Source organism: Meles meles, chromosome 7 (genome assembly GCF_922984935.1).
Source record: "Meles meles chromosome 7, mMelMel3.1 paternal haplotype, whole genome shotgun sequence".
In the NCBI taxonomy this organism is placed as follows: domain Eukaryota; kingdom Metazoa; phylum Chordata; class Mammalia; order Carnivora; family Mustelidae; genus Meles; species Meles meles.
The window spans coordinates 46,035,381-46,058,734 of NC_060072.1; the positions used below are offsets into that span (position 1 = coordinate 46,035,381).

Below are 23,354 nucleotides of genomic sequence, written 5' to 3' on the forward strand. Positions count from 1 at the left end.
TTTTTGTCTAAATAGGCTTACTCATTATTAACTGATGAAAGATAACACACATATGATATTAAAAAACTAAAATCTAATGGTTCGACTGTCAGGATTGTCAGATTCCTACTCAAGTAGGAAAAAAGTTCATTTGGTTCCCCAGTTTTCTGGAGGAAAAAAAAAATCTGTCTCCTGGACCATTTCAGAACTGCATAACTTTTATTTTATATTATTAACATCAATTGTAGGAAGTTGCTTTCCCAAGTCAGACAATTACATCCTCCAAGACAACACTATGCTCAAGGCCATGGTGAGAAAATTTGCTTTTGGTTCTAAAAGGATCGTGTTTCTTTCTCATGTCCATAACTCATTCCAGTGATTGTTTCAACCATATAAAAAAAAAAAATGTGCTGGGGACCATCTTGGATTTTTTTCTTCCAATGAAGAACTATCAGACTAAAAAAAAAATAAAAAAAAAAAATAAATAAATAAATAAAAAACAAAAAAAAAAACTATCAGACTACTTCTAAGTATAATTTAACTGAAAACACTACATTAACTTCAAATTTATTTTAATGATATGTACAGGAGTTAACAAATTACAATTAAAACGGAATCAGTTATGTTAATTCCACATAACTTAAAATCATGCAACACTGCATGGTAAAAACAGCTTCATTCATATACAAAAAAGTATTATTTTGAGGCTCGTGATAGTATACTGAAATTTCTGACATAAGCTTTTTGCAAAGAGCATTTTATAAAAATTTAAAGACCTGATTAATCAGTTAATGCATTATTAGGAAAGATAATAAACACATTATTAGTAAAGTGAGGATTACAAGCAATTAATTTTAAAATTACACCAGGTACAGGGTTGAATGTAGTCCCATGAAATAAATGTTTGGTTAAGAAAATAGTTTTGAAAAAGATCTCATACTGAAGCTATGCATTACTTTTGTCAAATCAGGTTATACAAATCAATAGTCAAGTTTATTCAGTTAATGAAAAATATGCCTATCCTTTTTATACTCATAAATAAGTACTTATATAGTTTTTATATACAAGTGAAGAAAACTTCATTGTAAAAAATATACTGCCAATCCACTTATTACGGTTGAAATAGCTCTTTTTATCTACACATTAAATTGCATTGATGAAAATATCCAATTTAAATCACATTCAACCAGCATAAATATTTAAGCTGAGTATTGTTGTAAACAATAGAGAAAAACAAATTCTTTTATCTTATCACTTGGGTAACACAATCTACATCTCAGCTTAGAATGCTATAGAAAGGCCCAACATTTAATCAAATCCAAAATCCACTAAACTTAGAGTAAACAAAGTGAATGTTTTTCAAAGTGCATAATTTCCAACTCATCCACTTGTAATATTTATCCAATTCCAGTTCATCAGCAAGAAAATAAAATGTACTTGGCTATAAAAATACTAAGGAATGTTATTGAAAAGGAAAGGCTATTTGGTAGAAGTAACTACAAAAATAATTAGTTTAAATCTTTGTAAAGCTTTAATGCAAGAACATCAGTACACTTTCTTTCCATAAACCTTAAAGCATGATCAATACCAAGATTTTAAATTTCCACCTTTCAAGTACTTGAAAAAGGTTGCAACAGAATGTCTCTTCGAAAACTAAGCAAGAAGAATGATCATGCAGGTGTTAATCTGCTAACATTTGGGGACACTGATATCTGTGTTGGGTTGTCATCTCTGGCTCCACTGGCAGCAAGTACAGGCAAGGAGTCACTCTGAAATGTAGATGTAGAACTAGTCATGCCAACATTTTCATCTTCACCAGTGTCTGAATCTGGTGTTGTAACTTCACTGTCCTGAAGTCCCAGGATCTCAGAAACTGCTTGTGGCAATTCCTGAATATGCAAAATGAAACACAACACCATCCTTCACTATTGAGGAAAAGTAATCACGAAATAACACTTCTCCTTAAGACTATACTGATTCCAGAATCTGAACATTCATTCTAACAGTATGATTGTTATACATCTTCTCACAACTTCCTTCTCCATTTCAAATGAAATCCTAACCCCTTTTTTTCATAAGCAGTTCTGTGATCTTCTTTCCCAAGTCAGTCACTCTCTATCCCACCCTACCACTCCCACAAACATAGGTTTTCTAATATTTAGCATTTATTTCATTCTCCCTGTTATTATAGAATCTTAGCTATTAAATGAGATCTTATTTACACCATCTTTCTCCCTTAATACACAAGGTTCCTTAAAGAAATGTGTCTCACTGACCTATTTTCAACAGAATAGCTACCAAATAAATGTTTGTAAAGTGAACCAAAATAAGTATTTGGAACCATGAACAAATGACACAAAGACCAAATAGGAAAGCTCATAAAAATGCAAAAGCCAAAATACATCAGAAGAATGATTTGGTTTGAATTCAGATCATAATACAACAAATTTGCCTTGTTTTTAGAAAGTACTAAGAGCCTGATTGATACAGTTGTAAAGACATGGACTAAATACTATTCATTGAATTATTTGTGATTAGCATCTCTCTTTATTGGGGATACCACATTTAATATAAAGTCCTAGTCTGTATTCAGACTGGATAATACATCATCAATACTTAAATTCTACAGCCTCTTTAGTTGTTGCAGAAATGTTTTCATTACTTTTGCCATTTTGCTGTACTATGTTTCTTATCTGGTATAATTAATCAACTGTTTTCAATTAAGTGTGATAAATCCATAATGGTAAAATCCTAGCTAATGCTTGATGCCTGCCCTCAACTTGCTAAAACTGCCATTTATCTTATTTCTACAAAGAAAAATTCTTTCCTGACCTCAGCCCACAAAAGCACACAAATAAAAAACCTTACAATTATTGAAAACACTGCATACCTTGCATTTTACCATCTGTAGAGAAATTGCTTCTGCCTTGCACAGTACATCTTCCACATCAATTTTCATGGACAATTCATTGATATGCTAAAATGAATCCATAAAATAAAATGATAATTGAAACTAAAAGCACTATTATATTCTACTATTTAAACAATTTATTACCAGTTATATTTCATTGCAGATAAAAAACCTTAAAAGTATTCACATACTACAAATAAGCAGGAAATTCAATATATATTTCAGTTTTAAAATTAAAGAACAGCTAATAAGCTTATGGAACATTAAATCCAGCAGCTGTCCCAAGTCTGTTATTTTAAAGTTATAAGCAAAAGACAATTTTTTTTTAAGAAAACTAAACTACATAAAAGAGCATTTGCTGAATTTCCTTTTCTTCCTAATTAGCCAGGTAAAAATAACTGGCCAGTATGTATTCAGTGAACTATCATTCTCAGAGTCAGTTTCATATTAAGTGTTATTGATATAATTTAAGTTTTATTCAAGGCATTCAATAAAGCTCCAGGGAAATGTTTTGTATACTGGTCCCACCAAACAAGGGAAAGTGCCAAAATATTAAGATCTAAATTAAAGGAATAACTACCTTTAGTATTTCATTAAAGCCATAATGCTTTTCCATTATTTGCTGCTTTTCTGATTCCAGAATAGCACAGCAGAGAAGAAGATGGAAATTTTTACATGGCAGTTCAGTCCACATTACCTATAAAAAATAGAACTATTTAGTAAACTGTATCAATTCTAAAATATTCTCCTCACAGAAACAATGCTGAACTCTGAATGACTTCTATGCAAAGCATAAGTTGCATAGATAGGACAGACCACTGTTTTTCTAGTTAGGAAATGAGGAGTGGAAAAGTCTTACCTTCACCTACATAGCAACATCAGGTTTAACATTATGTGCATATGATGAATTCCAAATGTGGCCCTTTAGGTAACTATAATAAGCATATCACTGAGCCTAATTTATATGATAAATGATATTAATTAAGAAGCTACATCCACAAATGTTAAGTCTACGGATAAGGTAGAAGCCTCTTCAGTACTTTTCTAACCCTTTAGTTTCTCACTTACAAATCACCTTCAATCTCTGGAGGGAAAAAAAAAAAAAAAGCTAAATCGTGGATATAAAAGAAAAAAATTCAGTGAAATAGTGCATGAGATCAAAACCTCCCAGAGACAGCTCTACATTATATTACATAACACAGAGCATCTCTGATTGTGACAAAAACCGAATCAACTAGCCAAAATTTATACCCAAATGTGTAAAACATTTGATCAATAGCCGTACTTCTTAAATATAGATAACGGCCTCAAATTTAAAGTCTTAATTTCCTATTAATGTACATAACAATATCTTATCTGGAAAGTGAAAAAAACCACACAAATAATACTACTAAAGCATACCTAAAATGTTTTCACTTGTTTCATCAAGAATAAATCAAACTGAATAATTTGCAGACTAAATCCCATTTTTAGAAGTTTAATTTACAATGCAATTAACCTCAAAATTTTCATTAAAGGTTCAATTTATTTGGTAAACAGACTGAGGATTATTCTATCTATACAGTAATAATATTCTCAAGTCATCCTTTAAAAAAGAAGTTGAGATACTTATTTAACCAAACTGGTAACTTTAAATGTGATTCTATACAGAGAACAAACTAGTGGTTGTCAAAGGGAGAAGGGGAACAGGAAGGTAGGAAAACTGAAAGGGATTAAAAGGTACAAAATCCCAGTTGTAAAATAAAGAAGTCATGGGGATGTAAAATACAACACAGGGAATATGGTCAATAGTATTGTCATTAACTTTGCATGGTGACAGATGGTAATTACACTTAAATGGAGAGCATTTCATGATGTATGTAAATGTTGAATCACTATGTTGTACATCAAACTCATAATACTATATGTCAACTATACTCCAGTTTATAAATAAATAAACTTTAAAAAAATATGATGTTGTCAGCAACATATTTACTAGAAAATTAGGATGTGATAATTATTGTGCTTTTTTGCTTAATTATCAAACCACTGAGATTAAATTTCATAATGACCCTCAAAAATAAATTAATTATATTAAATTAAATACGATTCCAGCTCAAGAACATGTAAGTTTTACTTCTAATTTCAAACAGAAGAAGTCATCCCACACAAAGCAATGATCCTTTCAATTAGCACGTCCCCTTCTCTAATGGTAGCATGGTGGCCAAAAGCATAGGAACCAATTTCCAGCTATAAAAGCCTTAGAGGACACAGGGGTTCCACTATATATACACCTATTTATTATCCCAATGGATTATTTCCCCCATCCCTTCCTTGGGAGAATTTCTGTAATCCCTTGCCTTTATAAAGATAAGGTAGCAATTAGTCATTACACCAACATTCTATTTTAAACATATACTCACCTGTTAATAATTAACATACCTTGGAAGAAAATAATAATTTTGTTTTTCAAGTTACCCTGGGTCCAAAATGAATAAAAGGATATACACTCATGAAGATTGTCTAGAGTCAGGACAGGGAAATGGGACTTGGGGTGGAGATTAAAGAAGATGTTAGCTATATCTTTAGTTCTTTTTCTTGGAGAAAAAGAGAAAAACTAGAAGTAAATATGGCAAAATGTTTACATATGTTAAATATGGATGGTGGGATATTTTTTAATCCACAATTACATTCCACCTCCTCAACTTCGAGTAATTAGCTAAGGTAATTAGGTCAGAGTTCAAGCTGACTGCCAGTGATTAAATGTGGCCTTTTCTACCTTTGGTTGCCCATTCTGAAAAATAAATCATCTCTCACCTCTTCTTGAGAGTAATTTGGCAAAATCTATCAACAGCCTTAAAAACTGACTAGGTCTTTGATTCAGAGGTATCTAGAAATTTATTCTAAGGACATATTCAGAGGTACACATGAAAATTTGAATATTAAGATATGTGTCCTAGTATTAAATATGATGTTTGTTGCAACACTATTGGGGCAATCAAGCAAAATATCTATCAGGTAGAAACTAAGTAAATGGTTGTATATTCACAAGATGTTTGCTGTATTAAAGAACTTTAAGGTTCTTTAAAAAAAGTTCTTTAAAAAAGCAAAACACAGATCAGCTCCCTCCCAATAGTTCAGACTACAAAGTGCCGTCTCAACTGCCTGCCTGTCAAAACTCCCCTGAACTCTACACAAATCTATACCAGGATGTGGAAGAGCCTCACGTAAAGTCAAGCCTCTCAAGGAAAGAACACAATTGCCAACAGTCTAGAATAGTGTTTCTAGGAAATCTAACTGCCCCAAATCTCATGAGGATTGTGATTTATGAAAAATGCTCCAAAGACCAGGCATTCATTAAGGAAAGACCACAAAAACTATCAGAATTTCGTTAAGATACATGCTTTAGAACTTATAATCCATTTATACTCTACAGAATAAAGTGTTTCCTTCCATAATAAGTATTACTTTTGTATAATTATTTAAGAACTTACCTCCCATAATCGAAGAATATCTAGAAAGCTAAATTCCCTTTTAAATCTGATTAAAAGCCATCTGAAGCAAAAATAAAGGTATCCAGAGTCCTGAGATTCTATACAGAAAGAAAAACAAACAAACAAACAACATATATATGGCTTACTCTTATGCTAATTATCTCAGAATTCAGTTACTTATTCCAACCTCAAATTTTTTTATGCTGCTTAAGCTACACAAGTCCTAAAATTTAAGTGCCTGCTACTAATTCAAGGAAACAGTTCAAATTTGTTTAAAAGAAAACCATAAAATAACAACAAATAATTCATTTTATGAATAAACTGTTTTAAGGCATAATTATACAAAGAAAGTTTGGTCCCACACTTTTATTTGTCAAAGGAACTCAGGCAACAGTGACATGATATAAGTATCTTTAAGACAGTTCTTTACTTTTTTTCCTCTCTGTATATTACTCTACAGTTTGCTGGGTATATAATTTGATTCACTAAGCTTACCTAAGTAACTGCAAAATCCACTGTCCAACAATCGAAGTAAGGTGCTTAGTTGAATTAGCTGGGTCTTCATGCCTTGCATTTGTTCTTCAAAATTTTGATGCTTTAAAGGGAAATAAACGTCACCACATAAATAATACTTAATAAATATGTTACAAAATCACTGGTAACTAAACCATGAGTTTAAGGACAAATGCTGGACTTACACCACACTGGTTATATCTTTAAAAATCACAACAAATTAAAAAACTAACACAACATTAAAAAGGAGGGAAAGAGACTCCTTGGTCTCAAACTAAGGATTACTTCTTTTCCTCTATTCATTTCACTTAGAGAAAAATGCAGAGCTACAGACTGATACACCTACTTCTTACATCAAATAAGAAACTTGGTAAAAGGGGCACCTGGGTGGTTCAGGTCATGATCCCAGGGTCCTGGGATTGAGCCCCACATTAGGCTCTCTGCTCAGCAGGGAGCCTGCTTCCTCCTCTCTCTCTCCGCCTGCCTCTCTGCCTACTTGTAATCTCTGTCTGTTAAATAAAATAAATAAAATCTTAAAAAAATAAAAAATATAAAAAAAGAAAAAAAAAAAGAAACTTGGTGAAAGAGGGCGCCTGGGTGGCTCAGTGGGTTAAGGCACTGCCTTCAGGTCAGTTCATGATCCCGGAGTTCTTGGATCGAGTCCCATATTGGGCATCCCCTGCTCTGCAGGGAGCCTGCTTCTCCCTCTTTCTCTGCCTCTTCCCTTGTTTGTGCTCTCCATGTCAAATCAATAAATAAAATCTTTAAAAAAAAAAAAAAAGAAAGAAAGAAAGAAACAAACTTCGTGAAAGAAACACACACCTGGGCAATAAACTTTTATGAAATCACTTGCATTGTTAAATATTTCTTCAAACTGTCATATAAAATAAAATAAATTTTAGCTGTAACATGTATCTTATTTTGAAGAACTAATCATTTTAATTATTTCTTAAATTTGATGACATTAGGTAATCTGTGAAGTGAAAACCATTTTCATGACAATTCTAAAATCCTACATGCATTTTGCATTTTAAATTCTCCCACAAGGGTAAAGGCTATGTATGAGGAGTGATATCGCAGTAGACTGAATACAAGATCAGATATAAAAATTCAGATGTCTTCCATTAAACTAGACATCAAAGAAAATGGAAAACAATCCCTCTTCTCAGTAAATTGTTTTGGCAAAGTTACTTTTCATTAAAAAATAGCATTATGTATGTTAAAGTATAAAAGGTTTATTTTTTAAAAACTAATAAATACACATTTCTCATTATTGATTTTTCATATAGGTAAACATTAAGAGATATAACCTACATAAACAAATGCTCTCAGAGTCCTCAATAGTATCTAAGAGTGTGAAGGGTTCCTGAGATCATGAAGTATGAGAATTGCTATGGTTTATATAATTTTAAACACTCTGCAAAGTTGAGTACACTCCCCACCAAAACTTTAGTCAAGGTTTAGGAGCTGGGAAGGGAGACCAAAATAACTGGAAGTCTTCTTAGATCATTCCAATCTCTTTTATCCATGTGTCCCAAACCCTCTATGGTGACCTATTGTCCTAATGCTTAGAAAAAGCCTAAAGACAACCTCTCTTCCCTCAAACTTCTATTTAAGTTTTGGGGACAAAGCATCATTCTTGGTAAAGATAAAGTAAAATAAAATTTTAAAGCTACTGATTCTCAAAAAGCTGATTTCTTGGGGCACCTAGGAGCCTTAGTCGGTTAAGCATCTGACTCGTGATTTCAGTTTAGGCCATGGTCTCAGGGTCATGGGATCGAGCCCAGCACAGCAGGGCATATGCTTGAGATTTGCTCTCCCTCTCCCCCTCCCCCTGCATGCACACTCGCTCTAAAATAAAATAAATCTTTCTAAAAAAACTGATTTCTCCTTTATGCTTAAAGAATTAGTTTACTAGACTGACACAAGCCTTTGGGATATTGTTTCTTCACATTTACCACACAGACCTGTAAGGGAAAGACAGAATCAACTCTTTGATTAACAGCAGCATTTTTATTACGACAGCCAAAGGCCAGAGTTGGTCTGGTAGTACCAACATGGCAAATCTGCTATAAAAAAAGACCACTCCCAAAATGACAGCTACTTTGGAAAAGTAGCTACTCTGGGAGAAGAGAAAATGAGATCAACAATGGATATACAAATGGCTTCAACTGAATCTGTAAAATAAATACATGTGTGCATATAAATACATATGTATGTGTGCATATACACATACACATATGTATATACATATATACATACACATATGTATGTGTATCTGTATATCTATCTATATATCTTTAAATATCTGTATATCTATACATACATGTACACATGGGGGTATGTATGTGTATATATATGTCTATATATACACACACACATATATATGGGGAGGGAGGTGAGGAAAAGGAAGGGAAAAACTAAACTGTATGGCAAAATGAATGGTGGGTAAGAAAGTTCATTAGATCATTTTGCTAATCTTTCCATAATATTTCTATACTAGACACATAGCCTATGCCTACACCTACATCAGATATGAGTAAATACAATAAATCTATGGACATTAGGCTCAGCCATCACAAAAGAAATAAAAACTTACATGAAATAAAGCTGTAAAACAAAAAGAAGGAGTCAAATGGCAGTATGGATTTAAGGACACCAAACCAATAGCAATGCAGTAAAAAATAATCATGCAGATTATTTTGATTGCAAAATATTACCCTTTTATTCAAATTAAAAAATGTTAGTAGACAATATATTAAGAGATTTTTTTTAGAATAAAGACTAGAAAAATCCCCAGACCATCCTCAATGGAAAAGGCAAACACGGAAAACATTTACTATGAAAAAGAAGAAAGAATTTGAACCTTCATACACAAAAATGACAAAGGCTGTAAAGTATGTATTACAGATGTTCAGAAAAGTCTTTACATTTGAGACCTGATACATGCACAAGTACATACATACACATGCATGTATGTGTGTGTGTATAAATATATATATGGCATCATAAACCAATTTTTTGAACATGTGAATACTGTATCAATTTTATCAAAGTTATTACTGTAAAAATCTAAATACAGTATGTTCATGTTAATATTTTTTGAATACTTACTATAAGTAAATGTCTAAATAAGCACTGGGGAAATATTCATGTGTTTATTCTACAAAAACCTCATGCTGGCATTAGGAAAATTCTGGAAGCATACCGGAAAACTAGTTAAATAAAGACATGACCCTTTTATCAAGGAACATACTAGCTCTAATGAAAAGAGGATAAACAACAAAACACAAGAAAGGCAGACAACAGTTTTTATACAATTAGTATCAGTTGTACAGACCTTTATAACAAATGCCTCAGGTTTCTAGAGCACTTGGGAGTAATTGGAACTAAGAAGGCAGGTAAAATCAATCAATCAAAAAGGTAAGGAACACAAACTATGATATTAGCAGATTACTGCAATTAATAATCTTTCCAAATAATCCAAAACATTAATTCATGTTCATGACTAGGTACTTTAAATACTTATTAATTTAAGAGTAAAGAGTATTTTTAAAACTATCAAATCTTATCAAATATGCATTTGAAAAGAAGTAGGAGAAGTGAGGATGAGATGGAACCATGGATATAAGAGACTTGAAGAAATAGATAAAAGTGGGAGAAACTGGAAGGGGAAAGAAAAATTGGCAAGCAAGAGGGGAAGAACAGAAGTATGGAAAAAAGAGAAGGGTACTTCTAAACTCCACATTTGTATCCCAGAAAATGAATTAAACCTTATATAACAGGGAAATACTGTATATGACTACATATTCAAAATCTTTATCCCCTTGCAAGCAAGCCATTTGAATACCCAACATCAAAGTCCAGCATCAAGTATATTGGTTTTTCTCTGAAACACTACAGTGACCTATGTAGTCAGGTCTTCGGATTTCATATGCCTTTATCTACTCTTAGCTCTCTGCTGTTTTTTTTAATGGATTACTTGAGAAGCCTATTTTGTTTCCCTATTAATACTCTCTGTGCTATTGTTCCAGAATTCTGTCTCCAAGCTATTATCAATAGATACAATATTCTTTGTAGTAATATGTATATATAAACACAGTTCAACTCTATCACATGCTTCTGAGAAAATAACAATGAATCACTATAAAAGTGTCACTGTTACAAATAGTTCAAACAGATCTAGAAGAAAAATCAGATACTATAATAACAAAATCCAAAATGTTCACAAAAACTAAGGATATTACTAGTCATGACTAAGCAGAGAATACGAAAGTTCAACTACTTCACAAGCACTGAATTCATTTATTCCATCAATATTCTATGACTCACAGCTCTTCTGCAGAACACAAGCATTTACTGATACTAAACCCTGATTCTTCCTATGCTATAGGCACTTACTATCTACTTTTTGTATTAAAAGCAATGTCCATATTTTCAAGTCCCTTGGAAAGGCTATTTAAAAAAGAAAGAAACAAACAAGTAACAAGGAGTAATTCTTTTAAGTTCCACCATAATTGTCTAAATATAAACATCAATCTTATATAATAAGATTATACAACTAAAATTTTCAAAATTAGTTTGATTCAAGTAAGGAGCCCCTATTCTTACCATTTGGTCCATATAGGAGGCAAAGCACCAAAAGGCATCCACTTCATTTTCCATCACATATAAAAGAGGGGAAAGTAAGTCACTCATTCCCTGAACATACCCTAAGAATAGAGAAAAAAAAAATCATGTCTCTGAAAACCTAAGCTTTATGTATCCTTCTGTGCATATCACCATGATTTCACTTAAAATTTCAACTATTCTTTGCTTTCAGAAACTGGTAGATAATGGCATTTACCAAGAAAAGAAAATAAACAAGGAGGAAGCCTAGCAATGAGTAAGAAAAATGAGTTTAGACTGAGATGTCAAGCAGACAGATAGCTGCTATTATATGTCTTGGTGTAGATATCATTATCAAGACAGGATAATGTTATTAAAAAATATGCAAAATTATTATGATAAAGAGGAGGAGTGAAGAGAAAACCCAGAAGAACATCAAAGGTAAAAGAGTATATACTCAAAGGGCATTTGAGAAGGAGTAGTCAGAAGTAAAGAGGAGGGGAAAAAAGTCAAGGGAGAAAGTGTTATAAAAGTCAAGGGGAAAAAAAATTTCAGAACCCAAGCAGCCAATAGCTCTAACTGCCATGAACAGGCCAAACAAGAATGAAAAAAGGTCCAACTGCTTTAGCCACTAGGTCATTGGTAATCTAAACCAAAAGAAGTCATAACAAAATTACGTACTTCTTCTAAGTACTCGTATCTATGTTCTTGTTTTTCTTTTCTTGTTACTCTATGGATAACTAATGCTAGTAACTGGGTTTAATCTGATTAATACTCTGTACCTGAAACCATCACAAGAGGAAGGTGACCTTTCTCTTGACACTCTGTAATTTCTCAGTCATGACAATTATAGGCCATGATTAAAAAGAAAAACTCAAAAGTTAAAGAATCAGGCCCCTCACTTAAAAAGTCTTGGTTTTGCTTTCCATCTGAACATGTCAAGCTGCTGCTGCTGCTTTTTTTTTTTTTAAGATTTTATTTATTTGACAGTGAGAGAGGGAATACAAGCAGGGGGAGTGGGAGAGGGAGAAGCAGGCCTCCCACTAAGCAGGGAGCCTCATGCGGGCGATCCCACTGGAATCACGACCTGAGCCAAAGGCAGATGCTTAACACTCCTGTATTTTTTAGTTCCACCTTATAAAACTCTCAATTCTTTTAATTCTTTAACAATTGATTTCAGATTTAAGACAAACATTCTTGAACCAACAAAGGGGCAGAAGTTCATAGTATGCCATTTTACACACAAATTATTATTCAACTTTGGTAACTTTTATACATGTGTTAAAGTTACACAGAGATTTTTTTTTTATTCCAAGGTAGCTTGAAGTCACAGAAAATACAGTCTTTCAGGTGTAAGTCTAAAGCTTACATTCTTCATTCAAAAAAATTGATGTGCACTGAAGCCATTAAAAGAGTATATATTTTAAAGGGGAAGAGGATATTTCTGCAAGAAATGATACACAATTCTACATCTCTCTTCCTATTTTGGCGTAAAGCTTTAACAAATGACTTCAGGAAGCATGCAGGCCAGTTTCTTGAGAAACCTCAGATTAGAGGTGTAACACAGAGACAATTCAGATCACCTCAGGATCGCCCTACAAATAAGTTTCTTTCTATCTGTTCTGAGCTTCCCAACATCTACTATGTTCCTATCAACCTGTCTATAGGACACCCTGTGAAAAAGTATGGTTCTACTCACATTAGCATGAAAGAACACTTGGGCTGCCATGGTGGGTATCCAATTATTACAGTACCAGGAATAACATTTGGAGACAATGCCAGAAAAAAGTGGCATATGACACAATAGCTAAATATAAGTATTTCTATAAATTTAGACTTTTTAAATTAAATTTATAAATTTACAATTTATTTTATAATTTATAAATTTTTATATAATTATAATTTATAAATTTATAATTTATAAATTAAATTTATAAATTTAGACTTTTTAAAAAATCATGCACACTTGTGATGATTAGATTTGTCAACTTGAGAAGGCCTCAGGATGCTCAGAAGCCTGATTAAGCATTACTTCTGTGAGAGTCCTGAAGGTGTTTCTAGACGAGATTAGTATTTGAATGATGAAATAATGAAAGCAAATGGCCCTCTCGGATATGGTGGGTACCACACAGTCCATGGAAGGCCTGAACAGAATAAAAAGATGGAGGAAGGTTGAATGTGCTCTGCCCAGCTTTCTGAGCTGGGGCACAGATCTTCTGCCATGGTTCTCAGGCCTACAGACCTGAACTGGCATCTACACCACTGGTTCTCCTGCTCTTGGGTTTTCCTGGGTCTCCAATTTGCAGATAACAGATTGTGAGACTTCTCAGTCTCCAAAATCGTGTGAGCCAACACCTTAAAAGAATCTTTTTCTTTCTCTGTGTATATATGTTAAAATATATAATAAATATATACAAACAGAAATGAAAATATATAAACATACATAACCTTGATGGCTCTGTTCCCCTGCAGAACCGTAATAAAAAAAAAGAAAAAAAAAACTTTGAAAAAAAGAATAGGGGAGCCTGAGAGGCTCAGTTGGTTGAGCATCTGCCTTAGGTTCAGGTCATGATCCCAGGGTTCTTGGATGGAGCCCTACGTTGGCTTCTCTGCTTCTCCCTCTCCCTCTGTGATCTCTTTCTCTCTCTCAAATATATAAATAAAATCCTTTAAAAAAGAATAAATACGTTGGAAGAAAGACTAAATTGTTATCAGTACTTTTCTACATGGCAATGACACAGAGAAAGCAAAGACATATAAAGCCTAAACCAATTGAAGCACGAGAGAAACTTGATCTGAATTCAACAGAGTGCAAAGGAGTACTACTTTACTGGGTCTGACTGCATACAGTCTATAATAAAAATATTTCAAAGTGTGCTATTCAAAAGATTTACAAAGCATCTTTCATCTGGGAATAAAAATGCTTTATTATAAAGTTATAATGAATAAAAATTTCTAAGAAGCTAATTTAATCATTTAAGTCTTCAGCTTTCATATGGGATCACTACCATATTTCTTATACAAGTCTTAGCTGAAGCAAGTAGTCAAATTAATCTTCATACTCTAGTTGCTTTTAATCTATTTTATTTTACACATGATGTTCTTTGGGGTATGTCATGAGTTGCGGGGGTGGAATTAATGCACAAATTCATTTTAATTAAAGAAAGATTAAAGCTGTTTAAATTAGCATTCGGTGACACTAAGATCCTGCAGCAGTGCTGACTGATGCACATCTTAACCAGTACTACTACAATTTCTCAAGGAGTTCCCTAAAATTATTTTCAGAGCAAATTTGTTTCAGCAGGGAGGTGTGAGAAATGAACTTATCATCCTAGTGTACACTTTCTTCCACTGAAAAGAAAAATTTCACACATACAGGTCAATTTTCAGGTTAACTGAAGCTTAGCCCTTAGAGTATCAAATAAAAATTAGCAATCTAGGAGTTGGAAATCATTTTTTTAATTAGATACTCTCTGCCTTCTTACATATAGTATTTTGAGTAACATTTAATGTTTTAGTGGTTATTTAGGATCATCATTATGTACATACACCATTTAAAAAGATTACCTCTCATAGAAACATCCTAAGCGTGGTGTCTTTGCACTAACTAAAAATTATTCTTCCTTGAGTTCTTCTGCTTTTGGTAATTTCTGTCTCCTTCCTCATTATTAATGAGATTGTATTCAGTGTAAATACACCTATATCTCATTTACTTGGTCTATGAAGCCAAACAACTCAATATGATAGAATTACCTACGAGAGTAAATTTACAGCCAAGGTTACTTTGCCACAGTAAAAGATGAGAAATTTGGTGCACTGCTTTATGAAAACTACCTTGGCTCCTCACAAAGCCAGAGTTCTTAACAGGAACCTTGGCTATGTTTCAGATAACTTAAGTATTTGCTTAGAAAGAATGAGGGATTAATACAGACAAATGAAGACAGCAATATACCCAGTTAGCTGGTCTGGGACCACACCCTGAAAAAACTGAGCATTCAGGAACTCCTTAAGAATATGCATGCATTCCTATTTCAAAATTATCACCTGAGAGTACAAGACAATGCCTCCTGTTCCCTAAGACAACGGTCCTAGTCCCTGTAGTTAAATGGCAATAGGTCATTGAGGCAATAGGACTCAGAGCAGTATCCTTACAGATGTCACTATCTTCCTCAAAAATTTAAAGATGAGAAGAGGTAAAAATGTCAGCCTGAAATAAAGACCTGGGTCTCTACCCCTAGTCCAATATTTACTACTTCTGCAACCTTGAGTCACTCTCTCAAACAATAAAGCGTGACTCATATTATTGGGATTATTTCCCCACTTCTTCAAAAGGCTGCTATTGGTTATGAGTCAAAACCAAGTATGACAACACTTTAACCTGAAAAGCACTCTACCAATATGTTTTCAATGACCCAATATGAGGTGTGATAGATAGCATTGGCTAAATTTTACATTTTAAAGAGAAATCTGTGGTTTTCAACTTACTGTCACCAAAGAGGCTAATGCCTCAAGATCCACAAAAGAGTTTACATCCTCCCCTAACATATAAAAGAAGAGGAATTCACATAAGGTGAGGAAAATGTACCACAATTCAAGGTTCATTTAGGTTTAATATGCTAAATATCCAATTACCTTCTCCAAAACCTATATCAAGCTCTATTAAAATAGTCTGGAAGGGGTGCCTGGGTGGCTCAGTGGGTTAAAGCCTCTGCCTTCGGTTCAGGTCATGATCCCAGGATCCTGGGATCGAGTCCCACATCAGGCTCTCTGCTCAGCAGAGAGCCTGCTTCCCCTCCTCTCTCTCTCTGCCTGCTTCTCTGCCTGCTTGTGTTCTCTCTCTCTCTGTCAAATAAATAAAATCTTTTAAAAAAAAAAATCTGGAAAACATCTACTTCCATTATTCTCTACTTGGGAATTACTCACATGGTAGATAACTCAGACACTTTTCCATTACTTATACTTACCTAAAGGTTGATTTTTAAAGAAACAGCTCAAGTTCTTACTCCTTAAAATATTAATTCCTTATATTTTCTTCCCCCTTAACCCTTCCTCATACAATCCGCTACTACCCCTACCAGCCCATCTTGCTAACCCATTTTCGTAGGAAACACATATACCAAGAAAACAGAGTAAAGTTCTACATGACCTAAAGAATTTTATCTGCCTGGCTTGCCCAGAAAGATATCATCACATCAGTACTTTCCTCCACAAGGGAGGAAAGCACTTCATACAAAGTTTACCAAACTTTCTCAGTTCAGACGCCATAATGCCTTAGTAAATTTTTCCAAGGCACCCCTAGGCTCAAAGAAGTAACTAACATTTCTATTTATTAAGTACTTAAATCCAAACAACTTAATAACTATTTACGTCCTATGAACTTAGCACCTGTTGGGCACTGTAATACTTCTCAAACCTTGGAATCCAACTGGATACCACCATCCTCATTTCCTGTCCTTCATCTATTTTTACACAATACTTGCTTATCACAACAAGGCCAAAAGCCCTGCTTTGCAATACTGTAACTTCATTAGGAGGAATGTGGAAATCAAATGTTGAAACTCTGAACTACATCAGCGAGGACTCAGAGCAGTATCCTTACAGATGTCACTATCTTCCTCAAAAATTTAAAATATCCCATATTGCCTCACGAGTATGCTGTGCCAACTCAGTGCTCCTCATGCACAATCTGGGAATCACTGTCTTCCACGTTTCCAGTCCAATAGAACAATCCCTTTAGAAAATAGCACACAGAGATGTCGCATATGTCTAACAGGCTAGTAACTTTAAATTCTAAAATAAGCATATATAAATCTTTTAAAATTGGGATATTAGAAGAGAACTTACCTAAATCAAAATCATACATACAGTAGGTCATCAAAATGTCATGAAGCAAAATCAACCCTGGATTATCTTGGCCTTCATAAAACGTGTTTGTTCGATCTGTTCTGTTAACATCTTTCTCTGAGGATGAAAATCACCACATATTTGAAAACTTTTCAAAAACAGATTTTTATAAAGCTTATTATCTTATAAGAACAAAATTATTTTTCTTGCTGTAAATTTTACTCTCTTGCTGACCTTTTACTTAATGAAAAAATTCATCAAATTCCATTTCAGACATGCAATAAGATTCTAGAATATTTTCCAAAAATCAGTCCACTTCCTCATGGGTGTATTTTCAAATATTTTTCAATTCTTATCTAAACACAGAAATTTTTCAATAGCAGAAAACAATTTTAATTAATTAAAAGGAACGCCAATAATTCATATTATTTAGCAATAAAAATGCCAGTCAGGATGCAGGTGGTAGGCAGGGTTACTTGAAAACATTAATTTAAAAAGCTACTATGCAATCAACTATAGTCAAAGAGATTTGTTTCATTCATATTTGCTTCATTCATTATCAACTTCTTTATCATGTTCCACAAACATCTTCAGGACAAATTATTTCTCATATATACATTATTCAGTTTACATATTAGTATAAACAATTTATTTTTATTTTGAGAAAATGAAAACCCACATTGTGCTAGCAATGATTTCATGACATTAAAAACAGATTTGGAAACATCACCATGAGTGTATCCCCAAGTTGTACTGACAATTCAATTCACAAACACTGATAATTAATAAACGCAGCTTATTGTGGAAGGCTTTACAACTAAAAGGTATTCCCCAAACAAATCCCTTAGTACATTAGGAAGAAATAATTTACAGAAACGCAGTGTTTAACTACTCTATAATCAATTCTGTTTAAAAGTTATAACTGACCTCTCCCCCCCACCCCCTTAAAATGAATAAATTGAAAACATTCTCAATATAGGTACTCCTGGTGTTTTTCAAAAGTTTGCATTACACCACTTCACTTTTACAAAAGACCTACATTTCACTAATCAAAAGAAATCCAAAGATTTTTACTTTTACAAAAAAATAATGAAAAGTGAAAATAACATTCAGGATTTGTTTTGAAGCAAACTGGTTACTAAGGCAGCACTTGCCCTGGGTAGCAAGAGTGGCCCCACCACACTCCCTCCCCAGGACCTACACTCAACATCTCAGCATCATGCCACCACAGCTCTGAACTGTGTCTGTGGGCATCTGTGCTGTATCTTGATTGATTTTGTGTATCTGTTAGCAAAGAGCCTAAAAGAGGTTATTTTTTTGGTCTGGGAATGCTTAAAAAATCTTCCATATAAGTTAATAGTAATTATTTCTCTGCTTTATATCATTCAGACTTATGAAAGGTCTCATAGGAACACTCTACTTTCAGATAGCAGGGTAAATCTATACTTGCGAAGAAATGGGGAGGTATTTTACAACAGAGTAGAATTTAACAATAGAAGATGATATGAGTTTAGATTCTGTAAGGGCATTTTAAGAAAATATGAGACAAATATCATAGCTTTCTATTAAAATACACTACATTAGATTTAATAAAAGCAAGTACATATCTATAGAATTGTGGATACATTTTTCAAAGAAAAACAATACCAAAAAAAAGCATAATGAATGTAAAATTTCATTTAAAAACATCAAAATGGCAGCCCCTGGGCGGCTCAGTCAGTTAAGCATCTGCCTACTGCTCAGGTCATGACCTCAGGGTCCTAGGATAGAGGCTGGTGTCGGGCTCCCTGCTCAGTGAGGAGTTGGCTTCTCCCCCTCCCCCCACTACCCCTCCTTCCACTCGTGCTCTCTCTCAAATCTGAAGATTTGAGAGACTAATCACTAATCTGAAGTGGGCCCCTAATGCTGCCTGACAATCATGCTTTATTTCATTCATCCATTCCTTGTCCCCATTCACATAACTATTTCCTATCTTCTCCTTTGTCCTCAAGCCTCCTACACCTTATCTCCTCCCAACTCAAGCTCTCAGATGAGGCCCTTGCTTCCTATTTCTGAGAAAATGGAAGTTATCCAAAGATAACATCCACAGAATCCTGCTATTTTTTTTTTTTTGAATCCTGCTATTTTAACCACATAACTGCATTTGTATCCACAGTCTCCTCTCCTATCACTCTAAAGGAGCTTCCAGGATGGTGGTTAAGTCCAACCCTTCCTCTACTGCATGAAATCCACCCTCTAGTGGCTACCCAAGGATAATGCCCTAGTTAATTCTTGTCTCCCTCTCTAGTTTCAGTTTTTCTTCCTACTTGGTCCATTCTCACCTAGCTTTCAACCATACTGTTATTCTCTCATCTTCATCAAAGCCTTACTTAACCTCACTTTCCCCTCTAATGGCAGCCCATTTTGTCTCCATCTGTTTAGAGCAAAACTTTTTTTTAAAGATTTTATTTATTTATTTGACATAGAGATGACAAGTAGGCAGAGAGGCAGGTGGGGGGGGGCACACTCCCCGCTGAGCAGAGAGCCCCATGCAGGGCTCCATCCCAGGACCCTGAGACCATGACCTGAGCCGAAGGCAGAGGCTTAACCCACTGAGCCACTCAGGCACTCCTAGAGCAAAACTTCTTAAAAAGCTGTATTGTCTCCAAGTCCACTCCTCCTGTTTCATCCTGAACTCACTCCAATCTGGTTGTCACTTCCACCACTACACCAAAACGTCCTCTCATCAAAATCTCCAGTGATCTCCTTACTACCTTGTACAACGGTGAATCCAAGTCTTCAGCTCACTTGACATTCTACTCATTCTGTCCTGAAATACTTTCTTCACTTGATTTCCAAGACAAACTCTCAGAATTTCTTCTTTCTCTGGCTCTTCTGAGTCTTTTTTGTAGATTTCTCCTAATTGTTCCTACCTACCAGTTAAAGTATCTCCGGGCTCAGTTCTTGGACCCCTACTTTTCTAAATACATCACTCCTTTGGCAATGTCATCTAGTCCCCCACCATCTAAATGTTTAAGACCTCTAAATTTCTATCTCCAGTCCCTATCTCTCCCCTGAATTTCAGCCCCATCTACCTTCTACTGTACATATTAATATAGGAACATCCATGAGGCATTCTCACACTTAAACATGTCCAAAACTAAGTTCCAAATATGTCCTTCCAAACTTGCTTCTCTCATAGTTTTCTGCGTCTTAATAAAAAACCCAAAACTCCATTCCTCCAGTTACTCACCTTAAAAACTCTGGGGGTCACTCCTGACTCTTTGCTTTTCTTGCCCAACATTTACACACACACACACACACACACACACACACACACGTTAAACTTTCAAAATACGTATAGAAACCAACACTGAACTCTCCCAACTACTCATTCCATGCCACCCCTCCCATTCACTTCATTCTAGCCACACCAGCCTCCTCCTTGCTCTTCTTCAAACATTTGGAGGCCCTGAGGTAGAAACAAGTCTAGACCACATGGTCCCCCTGTGCTCAGAATGCCCTTCGTCCAGATAGCTGCACGGCATATACTGTTTCTTCAAGTCTCTATTCAAATCTCATTCACTCAATTGCTAGGCCTTCATATCAAGCAACCATCATCATCTCTCGCCTGAATTACAGGAATATCCTCACGTGATCTTTTTATCTCCTCCCTTACTCCCCACCACCAACAGGTATTCTCCAGACAAGAGCCAGAGGAATCTGTACAAAGTCAGATCGTATCACTCTCCTGCTGAAAATCCTCCAGCGGCTTCCCCCCACATTCAGAGGAAAAGCTCAAGTCTTTACAATGAACTACAAGGTTCTCTGGATTTGTACCTATTCCTCCACTGTTTCTCTGACCTCAATAGTTTCTATATCCTATGCCACCTTGCTCTAATCACATTTACCTCCCTGCTTTACTTCAAATATGCAGAGAGCCTGGGGTGAAAAATAAGTCTAACATATGTTGTTCTTTTCTACTTGGAATGCCCTTCACTTAGATATGGGCATCTCACCCTTCCCCCTTTAAGTTTCTACTCAAATATAACCTTTTCAGTAAAAGCATTCTCAGGTCACCCAAGTTAAAACTGCAGTATCACACATAAACTTCCTAACCATTTTGGCTGCCTCATTTTCTATTTAGCACTTATCACTAACATACCACATATGTTACTTGTTTACTGTCTGTTCTTCCCACAAGAATAGAAGCTCCTCGAAGGTAAGTATTTTGTCTGTTTTGTTCACTAATAAATCCCCAGAGCCTGGGGAAGAGCCATATAAATGCCACATAAGAGGCACTAAGTAAATATTTATTGAATGAGTATGAATGTTTAAAATAATGAACGTGATTTTCAAAAAATTCCTGGTGATTCTAGCATACAGCCCAAGTTAGGGATAAAGACCAGGATTCCTGGGCCGCCTTATCTGCCTCTTTTTCTCCCCCAGGTGACATTATCTATTCCCATGGATACTTATACTGATAATACCCAAATTTATATCTCCTAGATTACGCCAGATTATTCAACTAGCCACTTGACTTTACATTTTTATGTCTCACCTTAAGCAATATATAAGTAACACCTAATTCAATTTCACCATACCCCAATCTCCTCATCTCCATCAGTGGAACCACCAAATGGCCAATATCTCAAGTCAAGAAATATAGTCCAATCCTAAATTCTCTCTTTCCCTCTTCATATCCTACATTCAATACATCAGAAAGTCTTATCAATTTTATCACCAAAATATAAGCTGAATGCATTTATTTCTCTACATCTCCATTACTATCACCTATTGGTTATAGTTGTTCCCACTTATTGGTCTCCTTGTTCCTACTCTTACCTTGATTCAATCCATTTTCCATACAGCAGAAATACTGATTTTAAAATATAAATAAAATGGTCTTACTTAAAATTCTCCAATAGTTTCTCTTCTCTTAAAATAAAATCCAACTTCTTGGCACTAACCGCAAAACCTACAGTTTACCTGTGTATTTTCTAATAAAGCAAATTTATACCAAAGAAAACAAACAGAAAAAAGCTTTTAGTAATCTTTCCTAAAAAATACTTTTGAGAAAAACTACTCTAGTAGTTTTTTAAAAATTTTATTATTATTATTTTTACTAACATATATAATGTATTATGTGCCCCAGGGGTACAGGTCTGTGAATCATCAGGCTTACACATTTCACAGCACTTACCATATCACATACCCTCCCCTATGTCCACAACCTAACCACCCTCTCCATAGCTCCTCTTCCCCCAGCAACCCTCAGTTTGTTTTGTGAGATTAAGAGTCTCAAATAGTTTGTCTCCCTCCCAATCCCATCTTGTTTCATTTTAGAAAACGAATGCTTTAAAACCAACTTATTATATATACTTCTACTGGTAGAAAAGCATGGTACAGTTGAAAGGCCACTGAATTAGGAATTAGACCTGATTATGAATGAGTCTGGGCAATGAAACTAACTCCACAGATGACTAATAACAATTTACTAACCTTTTCTGGGCTTCAGTTTTGTTATCTGCTAAAAATGAAAGAATTGGATTAAAGTATGGATCCATTTAAATTATACTATGGGGATTTAAAACATCTACATTTTTCTTCCAAGATCCTGTAAAAGTGAGAATAAGACACAAGACAGAGAATATCAGAGCCATTATCACTGCGGCCTGATAAAAAGGGAAGATGATATGACTGACATATGGGAAGAAAAGGCTTGAGGGGTGCCTGGCTGGCTCACAGTCAGGGCAAGAATGTAACTCTTGATCTCTGGGTCATGAGTTCGAGCCCCCTGCTGGGTGTAGAGATTACTTAAATGAATAAATTAAAACTTAAAAAAAGGAAAAAAAAAAAAAAAAGGCTTAAAATATTGAATTACTTAATCTGTAAGATCCCTTCCAGTTCAAATAGTTTATGTTCAAACAGGAAAAAACAGTTCATTACCATTTTCCCTACTAAAAGTGAAAACAGCAGGAGACTTCAACTGGAAACTTCACATAGCTCCATGCCTCAAGACTCCCAACCTTTTGCTTAACCCGAGG

The 23,354-nt window shown here is 34.6% G+C and overlaps 1 protein-coding gene across 3 annotated transcripts in view; it reads right to left on the reverse strand.

Annotated features, from left to right (window-relative positions):
* Positions 1 to 534: 534 nt before the first annotated feature.
* TBC1D15 (TBC1 domain family member 15) overlaps positions 535 to 23,354 on the reverse strand; it is a 69,502-nt gene continuing 46,682 nt past the window's right edge. For all 3 annotated transcript variants that reach the window (XM_046013160.1, XM_046013159.1, XM_046013162.1), the window contains 7 exons: positions 17,329 to 17,445; positions 11,488 to 11,588; positions 6,859 to 6,958; positions 6,364 to 6,461; positions 3,471 to 3,587; positions 2,870 to 2,956; positions 535 to 1,868 (listed from right to left, as the gene is read on the reverse strand). In XM_046013160.1, coding sequence (XP_045869116.1) covers positions 1,650 to 1,868; positions 2,870 to 2,956; positions 3,471 to 3,587; positions 6,364 to 6,461; positions 6,859 to 6,958; positions 11,488 to 11,588; positions 17,329 to 17,445 — 839 coding nt within the window. In that variant the 3' untranslated portion in view covers positions 535 to 1,649. The remainder of the gene's footprint in view (positions 1,869 to 2,869; positions 2,957 to 3,470; positions 3,588 to 6,363; positions 6,462 to 6,858; positions 6,959 to 11,487; positions 11,589 to 17,328; positions 17,446 to 23,354) is intronic.